Genomic DNA, 15680 nt, shown 5'->3' on the forward strand with positions numbered 1-15680 from the left:
AAAGTAATCTTGTTAAGCTAACAATATATATCAATCCGTTTAACATAATAATTTTGTAAATGCAATAAAATACAGCCAACAAAGCTGGGTTCCGCTTAATTAACAAAATGTCTTTCCCGAGCGGGACAATTATGTCCATCAGTAATGATTCGCGTACAGTGGAATTTCGCGCGAATTTATTGTTTAATCCATTTGATATCTTCCATTGTACTATACCGCGGTAATAGCTTACTCCAGAATGCGCTTCAGCCAACAAGAAGTAAAGGAAGATATATCGGATCGGCGCGGCGCAGAGTGCAGAGAGGGTTGCGACGCTCTGGCACTTCAGGCTGAGTTTTACATAATGTATCAGCGCCGTATTCCCTAGAAAGGAAACGAAAGAGGGGATCTAGTCGTCAAGGCAGGGGAGCGCGCGATTCATGGGGACGCAGGGAAGGCTTCAAAGCTCTGATGGAAATGAGAATGGCGGATTGAACGTCGTGCGCTTGAGTGGAGCTTAATAGGGCGGGTTAAGTTCGGTTTATTTGATACACCACCTCAACGCCTTAAACGAGATTGCCTGTCTCCGCCCTGCGAGACCCGATTGTCCGTAGAGCAGACGCCAGAAGTGGATCTCCTATACCCGGGATCAGGAGAGTGTCATAAACCCTTTCAAAATAGGAAGACGTTTTATCTCCGAAAGAGCGCTTGTGTGGTAGATTTCAATAAAATTCAGTATCCCAGAATTCTTGCAATCGCAAATTGAAATGCTTTCTTAACAAGAATGTGAACATTAAGTAAATCAGGACGAAACATTTGTCATTTTTCTATTAATTATTAAAAGTTTAAAATCTAATGTTCTTCAAAAAAATGATCGAAAAAAATTCTTTTAAATGAATAAAGTCAACCTTTTGCACCAAGCTGATAGTTTTTTTAAACAATTTTATAATATCCGCTAAGTGCAGCATAACGCTGTTTACAAACCTCGAAAAAATTGACACCAGTAGCGACGCAACATTTTGCGCGCGATATAGTTGCTGCACGAGACGAAAGGTCGCGTCAGCGGGCGCGGGTAATTAATTTCGACTTGTTCTGGATTAATGGTTCCGTAATTTACGCGGACTTACGCAATTTGTGGTTTGGCTAACCGCACATTATGCATCGCGTTATCGCGTCTGAATATTACGCGCGCGGCGAAGACTCGCGGAGAATGAAATCCGCGCGATCGTGGATATGTCGGCGTATCATGTGCGCGAAACGTTGAAACGTATCGCGTAATCTCGCTTTATACCACGTCTGCCGACGGCTAATCAGATAACGTCGGCACACCGTTTATCTGATTGCCTCTTAATCGCTCCCATCCACTTTCATCTAACCATTATCCAACGAAATGGACATCGTTACTATCGACTTCTTCGAGGTTGTATATTCGAGACGTAACTCTTTTCCGCGCGATTGCTTCCGACGTTACGTGCAGGGATCATTCGACCGTGAAATGCGGCGAGAATGCGGTGTCCGTCGCCGTCGAACAAACGAGTCTGCCTCCCCAAGGAGGAGGAAGGGCGTCCTGAAACCTCCTCCTCGTAAAAGTGTCCTTGCCGCGCTAGAGAGAACGTCCTATTTCTCGATGTCGCGGAGGCTATAGTCGGACTAGTTACTGCAGCCGCGCCCGCTCGTTTTCGCGGCGTGGATTTTCAAAATACCCGGCGGGAGAACGCCAGAGAAATATCTCGGACGGGGCTTTACGGGAATACGCGCTAAAATCCTATGGAGTATAGCCATTTTGCAACGACGAACAAATATAATATAATCCGTAAGTACAGAAACCACGCTTGCGAGATCGATGTTGGCGAGTATACGGCTAAGAGACGCGAAAGAAGCACGTATCGATAAATTAAGAGCAATATCGCTCATCTATGTATAATAGCATGTCAACTCACTTGTTGTAAAGAACAATGTCGGGTAACCATATGTGTTCCGATGGTACATGAAGAGTGTCGACACCGCCATAGTCGTCCGGATTCCACTTCAGCTTATAATCGTTCCATTCCTGAAAGCAGAAAGAAGAATTGTGAACGTGTCGTCGATTTAACGTGGAAGTCTTAATCGATTACCGAGCAGTCTTTGCCTGAACCAAGAAAAATGATATGTATCAAATCAATAAAGAAAAAAAATCTTTTTTTAGAAAATAATATTTCTAACAAAAGAATTTGTTGTCCGAAGTACAATTTAAAATTGGGCTATGTAAGGAAAAGAAGTACAAAATGCATTATTTGTAATTGAATCTTTAATTCGCGCAAGAGATAGCCCATAAGCGTCTTAACTGCCCTCGATATATATCACCATTCGACTCGGGACCCTTTTGCGACCGTTAGGCATCTTCGCGCGACCCTCATAATTACCTCACGGAAGTTTCGACCATCGCTACCGATATCCGGGCAGGAAGACGCGATATCCTATTTCTAAGATATCCACTTTCCGGTTTACGCGTTTAAGTGAAATAAAACGATTAAGGGGCAAAGTAATTATGAGACTCTCGGTTTTTCTCCCTGTCCGCTGTCCATCTCTCTTATCTTCAGAGGTGGATTATCTACGAGATTTCGCGCTTCTCGAGACAAGTAGCGTCGTTCAAATACATAACGGCAAGAGAGGAATCGTTCTCAGAACAATATCTTTCGTCGTTATACACCTTTCGTAGAAGGATGGGAAGGACTCGAGGGATGCGTCTAGAATCGAGTCGCTTTGAGATCGATCTAGCTTTTTCACACGTTGACGCGTTTGTATCGGAGACGAAATTATTGATCTGCAATAACGAGGCGATCGACAAGGCATCACGGGAAGCTGGTGAGATGGATATTTACGTATAACGTCGCGTGAGCTCGTCGCGCCTGATTCCAAGATGCGCCGATATTTTCCCGCGCGAGACGGATGCCTGAGTCGGTAGCGAAGCATAAACTTTACGGGACGCCGATGTTTTCTTACGTCGGATCAATACTCGGGCGACGCCCGGCGGCTGAGGCTGAGGCCTCGTATGATCGAGTTACAGCTTACAAATTTCGCTAATTCATTCGGCCGAATATATCGCGGATTAGCGTTATCAATAACAGAATAATCGTATTCAAACAGCTCGAAGACATCTCTGCATATCGCATACGTCTCTGTGAACGGAATATTCGTATGACCGCAATTTGGTTTTACGAATAGCCCGAACGATCCTAAGTAATCGTAGAGCCATTTGAATATTCATTTATTCAAATATAGATATCCGATTTCTCGACACTACACAGAACAGCGGAAAGATTATTGTTGCGAGATAAAAGACTACGAAGTTTTTTTTCTTCTTCAAAACCATTTCTCCCTTTCATATTTAATATGCAATTTCTTTCCCTTTATATTTCTCCTTTTAATATAAAATACAAAGCAATGGCCAACGCATGTAGAAAGAAATTGCATTTTAAATGCGCTGTATGTAATAATTTTTATTCTTTACGACCTGTTAATTCATTTATTCCCGAGACTTTATTCGCATCATTAAATGGCTGTGGCGTGCGTGGAGATTTCACCGGTGCAAAAAGAAGAAAGATACTTTATGAAATGGAATATAGTCGATCTCGTTGCGGCGAAAAAAAACGCTTTTTACAAATAGTTTCGCCGTTATAAAAACGACTAACTGCATAATTTTGAAAGTTCTCCCGTTGCGTCCATTGCGTGGGTAACGCAATAACGCTTGGTATTTTATTTTTTGCCCGCCCGCATCTTACTCGTTTTAAATTACACGATTCGTTGAAAATAATGCAGGTCTATAAAGAACATTTTAATTTTAAAATACACACAAGCGCAGCATCTTGTACGCACAGTGACGATAAAATATCGAGTTAAAAGACTGAAATAAGATTTATTTGTCTGCAATTGGTGCTTTAAAATTTAAAACAAGTGACAGACAGTCGTGCTTGTCTTTTGCATGCGTTTAGAATAATTTTCAGCGTCAATTTAGACACCGACTTGTCGCGAACAATGCAAATCGAACTTGTGACGGTGTGTTAGACTTACATTCGTACCGTTAAGAATTAGTTAGCAGTTAAAGACTACAGCGACTGCAGCGGGCGTAACTTGATCTCGTCATCCCACGCGGAATTATATCACGCAGTAACGCGTGACAGAAAACAGCCGCTGCAAGCACACCTGCGACGTACGTTTGTGCTGGTGCGGCGCGTCGAGTTTCGTTGCTCTTGCAGGCATTAATTATTCCGCTCGCAATTAGCCGAGTTCGGTAGGTACGTATCTCTGGCATCGCCGCGCCGCGCGGAGCGCCTAAAATTCCCCGCACGATCCAGCGGACCCGGATCGAAATCAGTTACCGTGGCGCGCAACGAGCGGAGCACTCGAAGGATTTTAATTACTTGCTCTTTTACAGTTTTCTGTCCCCTTTCTTGCCCTATCTTCCATGTCGCTTGGGTGAACGAACGGCTTTTACGAACGAACTATTTCAAACAAAACTGCAAGGAAACTTCTTCTGGTGCGAGGAACAAATTAATTTATTGAAATTTACAATTTGCACCGTACGAGGCAAAGCGAGAGAATATAATTAGGCACTTTTCGTAATGCTCCGCTGGGATAATTATTGACATGAGAAAGCGTTATGTAATATGAACAGATGCATGCAATTATGTCGCATGCACTTTAGCAATTTCCCTACGTTTCTCTTCGCCCTTGGGAAACGAAATGATAAACCGTCACACATCTACCACAGAAAATTATCTTTCTGCTAAAACGATTATACGGCGGCTCGGATGATTCCGACATTAATTTAGTACGCAGTTCTAAAATGGAAGCCTGCAAAAGGAAAACGCCCCGAGACAACTTTGCAGAGCGTATTAGAGCGCACTCTCTATATTTTGGGCGGATTGCAATCAAAGTGGGGAAAACCGTGGAAAAACTAAAACTTCGGCACTAAATCCTACTAGTGAAGTTTCGCGAGAGCCCTACGCTTTGCTAAGGTTGAAACTAAAATTAACCGAGCAGGTAATTTTGCTAATTAATCCGGCGCTATTGCAGAAGCACACCGTACAAGTGCCTCGTAAGATAGAATATTGAAATACAGCATTGATTTAGTAACAGAAGGAAGTTTCATAATAAATGCGCGCGTTTCTTTTCGTCTTCCTATTTCTCTAACCGAACAATTAAATTGCACGGTTATACGAATTTATTTCTTTTACTAGAAAAGTTCCTTCCCCCTTTGAGAAGAAAAACTTATTATACTTACTATATAGATATACATATACATCTCAGACGTTATTACCAGTGTGTTTCTCTTTCTCAATAATTAAATAACTATTAACAAATTAATAGAATATATATACATATATATGCTACGATTATTTTGTTATAGATGATTCTAAGCCGTTTGAGAAAGAATGGTTAGAAGGTTGGCAATCTGTCCATTGTAAAAGGAAAGAAAATGTAGCTCAAAAAAACACCAAGGTCTTCCCTTACTCTCGAAGCACAGGACGAGATCCAAGGAAGAAGAAGGAAAATGAAGAAGAAATTAATTGATAATAACGCGGCACTCTTCTCACAAGTGGCCTCAAATAACTCACCCGCGTGTGGCTGGAGTGGCTCGAAGCGCGATCATAAAGGTTCAATATTTTTCAATACGGCCGTAAATTACCCCACATGTCATTTGCATTCGAATTTTTCTACTCGCACGACGGCGCTAGGCGCTGCGCGAGAGACGCGATTTACCGAGGATGGAGGATCGATTCTACGATGTCGTAAAATCGTACACCGCGCGATCACGACCTAGCCGGGAGAAAAAATGCTGGCAATTTAGTGGCGATATTTTCTTTCTTACGGCGTAAAGTGCCTTCGTGATACCGGTCGTCTGGGAAAAGTACGTTCGCTTCAATCTTTTCTTGTATCGTAAATATCCTCAAACTATTTGTTCTCCTTCGCTGCCTATCCTAACTCTTTAAATGTCCACGTAGCTTCAATTTTACATTGTACTTATTCGATAATTTACAACGAATGAATTTAATATCGTGATTTGTTACGTGATATAAGAAACAAGGATGGAAGACGCTTATATATTTTATAGCTTTCATGTGAAAATTGCCTTTGTAGAAAATATACGTCTTAAGAAATCTTTTAAAAATAGATGCAGTAAACTTTAGTCAGCAACACTTCTAGCTATCGTGAAACACAGGCGGAGCTGCCAGACATATTATTTTTATTCTGCGGGACAAATTGTAAATTGAACCCCGTTTCGTACCATTATCTTTTTTCTAAGTTACTTATACTGTTCCCTTCCTTATCTATATCTCTTTGTTAAAGAGGTCGAAGAGACGAGACCGAAGTGCATCGTAAATCGGTTTGCACAGTATCAGAAAACGTATCGTCGCAGAGAGATGGGAGGAATCAGCGCTGGGCGAGAGAGGCAAGGGAGAGGCAAAATCGACGACTATCCAACGTAACCTTTGAAACTCGAGAACCGCTGAGAATCTCCGTATTTCTCGCGCCGTGCGCCTCCTGTCGTGAAGCCCAAAGGATTTGTATCTCGCATCGAGAGAAAGAGAGAGAAAGAGGTTTCGGAGTAAAGGAGGAAATTCGCAGCCACAAAAGGCAGAGAGGACTCGGCACGCTCGGCTTATTCGTGTCCCGTCGCCGTCGAAGCCACGCGTGTAATCGCGATTGACAGTCGCGAGAGCTCACGAGGGAGATAAGAGATCGCGTCTTTCTTCCCGATAGGTACGATACGACGCCCGGGCCCCGGAATAAAACGGACGCAACGGCGGTGCTCACCATGGATTATCGCGCGCCGCACCGTTTAGTTTGAAGCGCGGTTGTTTCGTCGACGCTGTCACACGTTCAGATTTAGCTGCCACGTAAACACAGCGTCACGTTCGCTCTTGCGAAAAAATCTCACACAACGGAAAACGCACGCGAGAGAGAGGGCGAGCGTCCGCCTGTATACGCGCACGAATTTTACCTTGCCATTTTAACAGCTATATTTTTCGAGGTACCAGCAGAATGTTGCTATTGATAACAGAATTGCGAAGCTAGCCACTAGTAACTTTGAAACACAAGACCCGCTTGCCTTTGGTATGGAAAACGTATATCTTTCTCTACTGGCGTTTCGAAAACTTGCGCACGTACAACCTGCACGATACATTTCTCCTATTTATATAAAACGATACTAATAAAATGTTAAATATGGGTGTGAATATAAATATGGACATCGAAATTGCGTGTCTCTGCCTGTAAAATTAAATCCAGAATTTTGAAAAGGTGAAACTACAAAGAAAAAAGTTGACAAGCGGAAAACAGATATTTTTCATCCGTTATTATGTAAAGAGAATTCGTAACAAAATAGCGATAAAACATTTTTATAGTATAAATGCATCGCAAACGAACCCGTTCGGATAGCCGTTGTTTCAGTCAGTCGGATACCCGTTTTTTCTTTCACGACGGGTCAGATACGAATCTTTTAGGCGCTCGTGTCAGAACATTTCGCAGGAGGTGGAAAACAAGCGGAGGATAGAAAGAAATCCGTTGTTACCGAAGTAGGTGAGAAAACTTGGCAAGACTGGAGCTGTCGGCTTCTCTTCTAGGTAGCAAGAGCTGACAATCGCCCGTGTCGGACATTCGGAAGCCCCGTAAAACTCGCCAGCTTCGAGCAACAATGGCAGAATGGTAGAATAAATACGCCCGATGCAAACATCTTGCCCTATTTAAACAAGCCCTGGGTCGCGCGTATCCCCGTAATCCCCGGATCAGCCATTCCGTAGAAAATACCGAGGGAAAGCAACAATACGCGATTTAAGCACATCGACTCAATCGGAACAAACATCGCTTTTGATATTCGCATTTTTGCGGGTTGTAAAATACATTCGTTACGACACGCGGCGACGACGGCGCCGAGTGGGTTTCGTAAAATATTAGCTCACGTTATTCGAAACAAAGTTTCTTCGTTGGACACACGTGAAAGAGAATGCGTTTTCAAACTTTTCTAGACTAAACATATTTTCGTCAGGTTTCCTAATAAAATCCGAATATTTTATAAATTATTTGAAAGTAATCGGATTCACATCTTTATGACATCAGTCTCGTTACAATCAACGGAATATCCATTTCATAATCGATTATCAGACGTAAACATCGGTTTTAACAAGAGCGTTATTGGATATAATAACGTTGCGATAGACTCGCGAACAAACGAGATAAACTTGCATAAACGATACAATAATGTTACGATATAATAACGTTACATAATGACAAAAAGAGAAAGCTTACTGCTCGCTATGTAAATTCACGATGTTAAATCTGTATTCAGACTTTGTAATAGGCGGCGCGCCCTTCTTTATGCTATCGAGGAATTAAGTGATACGGCACGAGCGTTGGGCCGGCGCATCGGTTAATGAGCAAAAGGGACGAGAAGAGCGAGAATCCTACTCCTATTTATATTATGCTGCTGTTACAAAGGCTAAGAACGAATACGGAAACTTTCCTCTCGCCTCCGCCATATTTACAGTATAAATATCGCCGAAGAGAAACGATTCCTCCGGCGCTCTTCGGCCAGTGTCGCGAAACTCGGACTGATTTCTCGTGGCGTGTGACAATAGGGACGAGCGGAGCAACCGTCTCTTGATTTTCAATCCATCTACTGATAATAACGAAAGCTCGCGAAAGTGGAATTCAATTTTCCTACCTCTCTCTTTCTTTTTCTGGTCTTTCTTGTCTCTCGTAGCCGAGCAGGCACGAACGATGCGACAGTAATAATACAGCGATAACCCAATTAAATAATTTTTCGATAGAGTTGCCGATAATTCGCGCATGTACCGTAATTGAGCTCTGTGCAATTCCGCGTGGCACATTGCAGTCGATTACGATTTCCCATCGACGATGAAATCCAACCGATACGTCGATAGCGGCGATACGCAGCCGCGCGTATATTAAATCGTGCCGCTCGCATTCCGGTTCGTTGTAATTATTCTAACAATATCAATTATAGCGGCAACCACCCGCAGCGTACGTTTGCGGGACACTCGAACCCGGTAAATCCGAAATCGATCACGCCGATTGCACACGCGAGCTTTGTACAATCGCTGCTAATAAATACTCCCTCCCGTCTTTTTTCCTTAATTATAGCCAGCTTGCGAGAAAATATTTCATCTATAACTCTCTCTTGTGTCCCGCTTTCGCGCCGTAAGGTTTCCACGCCTATATAGTACATTGTTTCCATCGGGCACAATTTGTCTTGTCTGAACGAAGATAATATCCACCCTGTTTTGCAAACAAGACACGACTGCCGACGCACGATTCGATTAAACTTTCCCTGCACGTTCTCCTGTCCCGTCTTCCGGCAGCTTTGACCATCTTTCTGTCAAGAAAAACGTATGACTGTTTACTTCCCGAGTATCGCGGAACTTCTGAAACCATCATAGGACCGTTGTTGAAGCTGCCAGTTGGTCTCTCTTCTCTCGGCTCGCTTCTCTCTGACTAATAGTAATCGCAAGCAATTCCGAAACTCCGATAAAGGGGCGCCACTTCAACGGGACTGACGTGACGCCGAAGGGGAACTCACCTCTGACCCTCCTCCACGTTCTCCGGCTCACTCATCCGCTATCCTGCGGGTCGTCAGAAAAAAAAAAGGAAAGACGCCGATCTCGTTTTATCGACACTGACAAACGGTCGTAACGAACCGGCTAAAAGAAAGACGACCAAAAAAGTTCCGAACAAACGGGAAGCGCGCGGTTACGCTATATAAAAAAAGTCGAGACTTCTTTGCCCAAGGTCAACTTTTCGGCTTTTCCGACCAAACTTTCGTGTCTCCGATTTCGTTACCGAAGGCTTATTCTCTACGGCTAAGGATGCTCCGGAGCGTTGCTCGACGAAAATTTTCCGCAAAGAAATGTCGTTGATGGTAATTAGCCACGAAAGAATTTCCTGCGACTGTCTCGAATACAACAAAGAAATTAATACAATGTAAAAATTAAAAATTTAATAAACGTGAATTGTATCAATCATAAAAAAAAATGCAATTATAACATATGTACTCCCCTAAACACATTAATTTTCAAATGCAATCGAATTTGTTTTATATTTTTTACTGATGATTACGCGACAGTATGTATGTATATCGAAACTGACGTTGCAGATTTTCCTCTGCCTCGCACGTACAGAAATTTAGAACACCCTTAAAAAGTTACGCCAAAGTCAACCAATAGATAACCTATACATTCCGATTCCAAGAGTATATATCTACATTCCGAGGAAATCCATTCTACCGCGATACCAAAGTTTTTTGGATCGTCGCCAGCGACGGCCGACGACTCTTCGAGAATTCCAAATTTTCCACGTTGCAAGACGAGGGTTGCATCCGCAAGTACGTGCGCGTACCCGGGCTGCTTTGCAATTAAAATGCATCCCGCCGACACCGCGCCGTCGCTTGCAGATTCTGTAAGGCGATGCACAAGCTTTTCGACGTCCCAGCGTGTCCCGAACTAACTTAGAAAGATTCTTTCAACGAGCCATGCTCTAACGCACTGCCTGTCATCGCGATCTAATTTATTTCATCTGCTCCTATCTTGATATAAAATCGTAATTATTACATTTTGTGATCGAGGTGACACACGAAAGTGGAAACCGAATTTCGACAGTCGGCACTTGCTTTAAGCAGCTTGTCGATATCGCGTCTCATTTATTATGTATGAGTGAAATTTGAATACAAATGAAGAGTAAACCAAGTTAACAACAAATTATTTTAATTGTGGAAGTTTTACGAAATTTTAATCTTAAATATCACATTAAATTCAATGCCGCTCCATGCGTTTGTGACTGATTAAGTATCTGAGCCAGAGATACTACTCATCTACCAACTTTATACATTCACTAAATGTCTTATTCTTTTTAACATGAAATAAAAATAATAAATAAAAATCGAGAACATTTTACAAGTTTCTACTTAAATAAATGTATATATCCATACTTTATTTTAAAAGTAGAATTTCTCGAGAAAGCCCCGCAGATATTTAAAAAAATGAATTTCTGTACGTATATCCTTCAGAGATTGCAGGTACGAATTTGAAAGCCTAAAATTTTCATGATAGCTAAAGAAATGGCACCTAATTACATAGAACAGGATAAAAAGATCAATTTCATTAAAATCCGTCAAAATTAGTTATCAAAGTAGCGACTTTCAAGCACGCTTTTGATCATTAGTGACAAAGAATGATGGCGCAAAGAAGAAAGAATGCAATCTTTAAAAGGCGAAGAGCAAAAATGGTTACGACCAATAAATTCGCAAGACAGACGAGGAATGGTCGTGTCACGAAGAGCTGTTCTCTCCGTGCGAAGACACAGGAGGGTATTACACCAATAAAGGCCAACTGCTATCCGCCGATTCGAATTTCGTCGTCGACAAGCGCGAATGAAATTCGCCTGCTTTGAAATTCCAAACCACCACCGTCTTACGTCGAAAGGGTAGATCCTGACAATCAAAGCAATAGCACTCACGAAAATGGAAACCGAATTTCGACGGTCGGCATTTGTAATCTTTAAGCAGCTTATCCTCCGATATCGCCTCACTCGTCATGCATGAGTGGAATTTGATTACAAATTAAGAGCAAATCAAGTTAACAACAAAATTACATCGATGGCATCTACATTCTATGAAATTTTGATCTTAAAATATCACACTAGATTCAATCTTGAAAAAATGCATTTGTCTTTATGTGCTTTACAAAAAAATGTTCTTTCTTTGCATTTAAAATTATTAAAGTATTTATTTTTCATTCTATAGAATTTTTATAAGGTTTTAAAACATTCTTATATATACAATATACAAAACTCATATAATATAATGAAAAGAAAAGACTGGAAAGACATGGAAGATAATTAAAATTTCCACATCTTCAAATGCACTTTTTTAAATTAAAAAATATATTTTTAAATTTTTAGCAATTACGTTTCACATGTATTTCACATGTATGTTAATCTTGCCGATAAAAAAATTCTTTTTATGTACGAAATGTAGTTGTATTTTCCCAAATCATAAAAAACTTTTTTACGTTAGAATTTTTACGTTAGAAATAATATCGCGCTTTATTGATAATGAGATATCCGTGTTCGTAAAAAAACATCTCAATAATGAGTATCAGTAATATTACATATTATCAAACCGAAGCTGCGAATAATTCATGACACAGGCCATATATCTCTTACATATTTTATTAGGTATTGTTTAATTAATTAATAAAATACGATAAGCTCCGATCGATCGATTATCGTAGAAACATACTAATAGATATCGCATTAATGGCAATAATAATTCTACCAACACACACACACACACATCAATAACTAACAATAAAATAAACATAAATATAAACGCATACAAGGAGGCTCAACTGGCTGGTTCTTATTAAAATAATAATTAGTTGTAGAAATTAGAAATACTATTATAAAAATACTGCGTTTAATTAGTATAATTCAATAATCTCTTTAGTATTTATAATCTCTTCAGAGATATTAAATAGCTTTTTGTGCTCTAAAACTACATTATGTACAATTCCTTTTTAATTTTCAATTTAGTCTATTTTTAAGTTCTCTTTATCTTAATGTTACTTTAACTCCTTTTTTATCAACAGTTGTAATAATAAAATTATGCTGGAAAATACGCTTGTATATGCTTTATACATATGTCTAATTCACGTTTAATGCACATAAGTTTGTATTAAGAAAAAACATTATTTTACTTACTTGTTCCACCCAAACGTTTGTCGTCATGATCTGGTTCTTCAGGTTCTGAAAAAGAAAACAGAAATGGATGAGCATCGGGTCTAGAGGCGTTATCCTACTTCGCCTGTTTCTGGTTACTCAGAGATAGATTTATTGGTTTTTCGAGACACTGGAATGATACTAGAGAAAGATAGAAGAGAAAGCTCTTATCGCTCGAAAATTCCAATAAATCGTTCTACTGTCGAGTACATTCGTTTTCTATGTAAAAACAATATTTTCGAATACACGTCTATCTTACTTTTTTTTTAGGAAATCTATTTTTTACGAAACGTATTCTCATAATTTGCGATTCTTTGTATGTAACTTTATTGTTGAAACTAGAAAGATTCATAGCACATGAGAGGATTGCGTTCGGCGACAATAAAGAACGTCTTGCAGCGGTTTCCTTTAAGCTAGGTGAGACAATAATGGTTATCTGTCGGCCCCTCTGTGCACTGCGGGTCAATAGATTTCCCCGATTCCGCCAATAGAAACGTCAACAAACATTAAGCCCGGTCTACATAGGCTGCGGTTCGCAAAACGCAAGACACACGCACAGTCTACATGTCAATTTAACCTCTCTGTGTATAGAAATTAGTTTGACATGTAGACTGTGCGTGTGTCTTGCGTTTTGCGAACTGCGGCGTATGTAGACCGGGCTTTACAAGCAGTTACAGTTCCGCAATGAGCCCAGTGCCTCGGTATCAGTAGTACTGGCAAGTCGTAGTCCGCGACCGGCGCCCAGTAGTAATGGAACGCGATAATGCTGACAGCAGGTAAGGCATCATGGCGATCCACGGGTAGTAGTGAGTGTCAAGCTATAGGCAAACGGGCTCAGCTACGAGAGCACCGTGGCGGTGTGCTAACGTACGTTAATGTGCTACGCGATAACGGTTATAGCGGCACAATCAGTCGCGTCATCGTCAATAATCATCGCGGAGTTTCACGTCGGATGTATGCAGATCTCGATGGTACACGAGAGAGAAACGAAAGAGAATTAGTTAGAGCTATAGTTACTGCCTGCGGCGGATTTGGTTTATCGTAGTCTAAATGGCGGAAAATTTCTGGCTTTCGACATTTTAAAAAAGAAAACAGATATTCCAAACATTTTTTGTGCGTTTTCATCAACATGTGAAAATTTACACATGTATACAAAAAGCATTCTACGCATGCAGTCCATTTAATCGAACAACATACATCTTGATGACAGAAAAATCCAAAATTTCCGAAAAATCTATCCTTTTGCAGCAAAAAGAAATTCACAAATATATAATTATTTGTTACAATTTTTTAACTGAATATCTTGATGTATACGTTTTTGAAATATAAATTGTATTAAATTCACTTAAAATTCACGAAAAAATGAAAAATTAACTAGAGATAAAACCTATTTCTAAACTTTTGGCAGTTTTATCTTTAACACGTAATCAAATTTCAATGAACTAAAAATTATAAATTATTACAATATTTATTTTGCGTTAAACTCAGTTCGGATTTTGGTAACGTGAAATAATTAGTCTCGCGATGTAAGTCGACGAAAACATAACTGTGTAACGCTTATATTGTTATCTGAAACGAACATAAATAAATTCTGCAAAAGTTGCGAACGCTGCGGAAGCAGCGGAGCCGAAATAATTGGTGACATTAAATTAAATAAAACGGCGGGTATTATTTTCAGCGCAGCGCAGCGCAGCGGCTAGCTTCAAGATTAATCGCGGCGACAGTTATCGCCGTTCTCTCTACGCGCTGGTGTTTTACGTGACGGTGTTTAAAGTTTGCCACACAAGCGTATCATTAGCAATTATCGCACCGCGTGCAAACTCGCACGAGAACGGCACGCTAAGCATAACGGTAGTTATAGTTGTGTAATCAAATATATCGGCATCAACGATCGCCCGCCGCGCTTCTACGGACGCATGATAGCTAAGTGATAATAACCAGGGGTTCGTGAACGTGCGCGTGGTTACAATTTCGTACTCAACCATATTAATGTCCGCATGCCAGATACGGGAGCTGCATCCTCGAAAGCGAATACCGTGACAAGTGAATACCGTAACCGCAGCGGTAATTATGGTTACCAAATCGGATGTTATGTATCGTTGCTATTGCCGGTACCCTGCATACACAATTGTAATTATAATGCGGCAGCTTTAGCGCACGCAATTATCTTAGATGACGCACTGCGATCCGACTGTATATACAGCAAGAGTAAATAACAATTACGAAATCGTTAATCAAACGTCGCGAGCAAAATAGCAGGACTTATGAGACACGTATTATTCTTGAGAAATCAGGACTGTATGTGTGCATGCGTGTTGATTTTTTTATTTTAGACATCTTGATAACTAAATTTTTAAGTAATTGTTACTAAAACAAATCGCTTCTGTATATTAAACAATTATCAAATTAAATTTCATTATGTATTTAGATCACTTCTGTAACCCGAAATTAATTGATATTTTTACCAGAAAATAATGAGTTAATTCTTGGAAATATTCTGTGTAGATTTCATCACTCTAGTAAAAGGAGAAAGAAGATATTCTCAAGCAAACATAAAAATTTAATAGCGTGGCGCTGACATGTATAGAATGCAATATTTTTTCTTTAAATCTTCATGGAGTCTCTCTCCTTTTGTACACGGTTCAGTGCGAGGTGCAATAATCCATTTATCGCCGCGAAACATCACGATGTTACGCTTTACTCTCTCAAAACGGCGACGTTAACGTCGCGTTTTACAATATCGTAGAAGTTACTTTACGAGATTCGGAAGTAATCGAGAAGCCGACTTTTACTGCGTCGGCGGAAAAAAAGTGCTATTTATCCGGAACTCATTGCAAGTGACATAAAAATCGATAACTCCAGAAACAATGATTAGCATCTTGTCTCAGAAAAGTTAAAAAGCCTCTATTATTCCCAGTTTAATCGAT

At 40.4% G+C, this 15680-nt stretch overlaps 1 protein-coding gene across 1 annotated transcript in view; it reads right to left on the minus strand.

Moving 5' to 3' along the window:
- Positions 1-15680, minus strand: part of Nachralpha1 (nicotinic acetylcholine receptor alpha1) — a 140147-nt gene that overhangs the window by 39758 nt on the left and 84709 nt on the right. Inside the window, exons 3-4 of the mRNA XM_071789894.1 lie at positions 12736-12780; positions 1920-2029 (exon numbers count right to left, since the gene is read on the minus strand). Of these exons, the coding sequence (XP_071645995.1) occupies positions 1920-2029; positions 12736-12780 (155 nt within the window). The remainder of the gene's footprint in view (positions 1-1919; positions 2030-12735; positions 12781-15680) is intronic.

The sequence above is a fragment of the Temnothorax longispinosus genome, chromosome 10 (assembly GCF_030848805.1).
Source record: "Temnothorax longispinosus isolate EJ_2023e chromosome 10, Tlon_JGU_v1, whole genome shotgun sequence".
Classification (NCBI taxonomy): domain Eukaryota; kingdom Metazoa; phylum Arthropoda; class Insecta; order Hymenoptera; family Formicidae; genus Temnothorax; species Temnothorax longispinosus.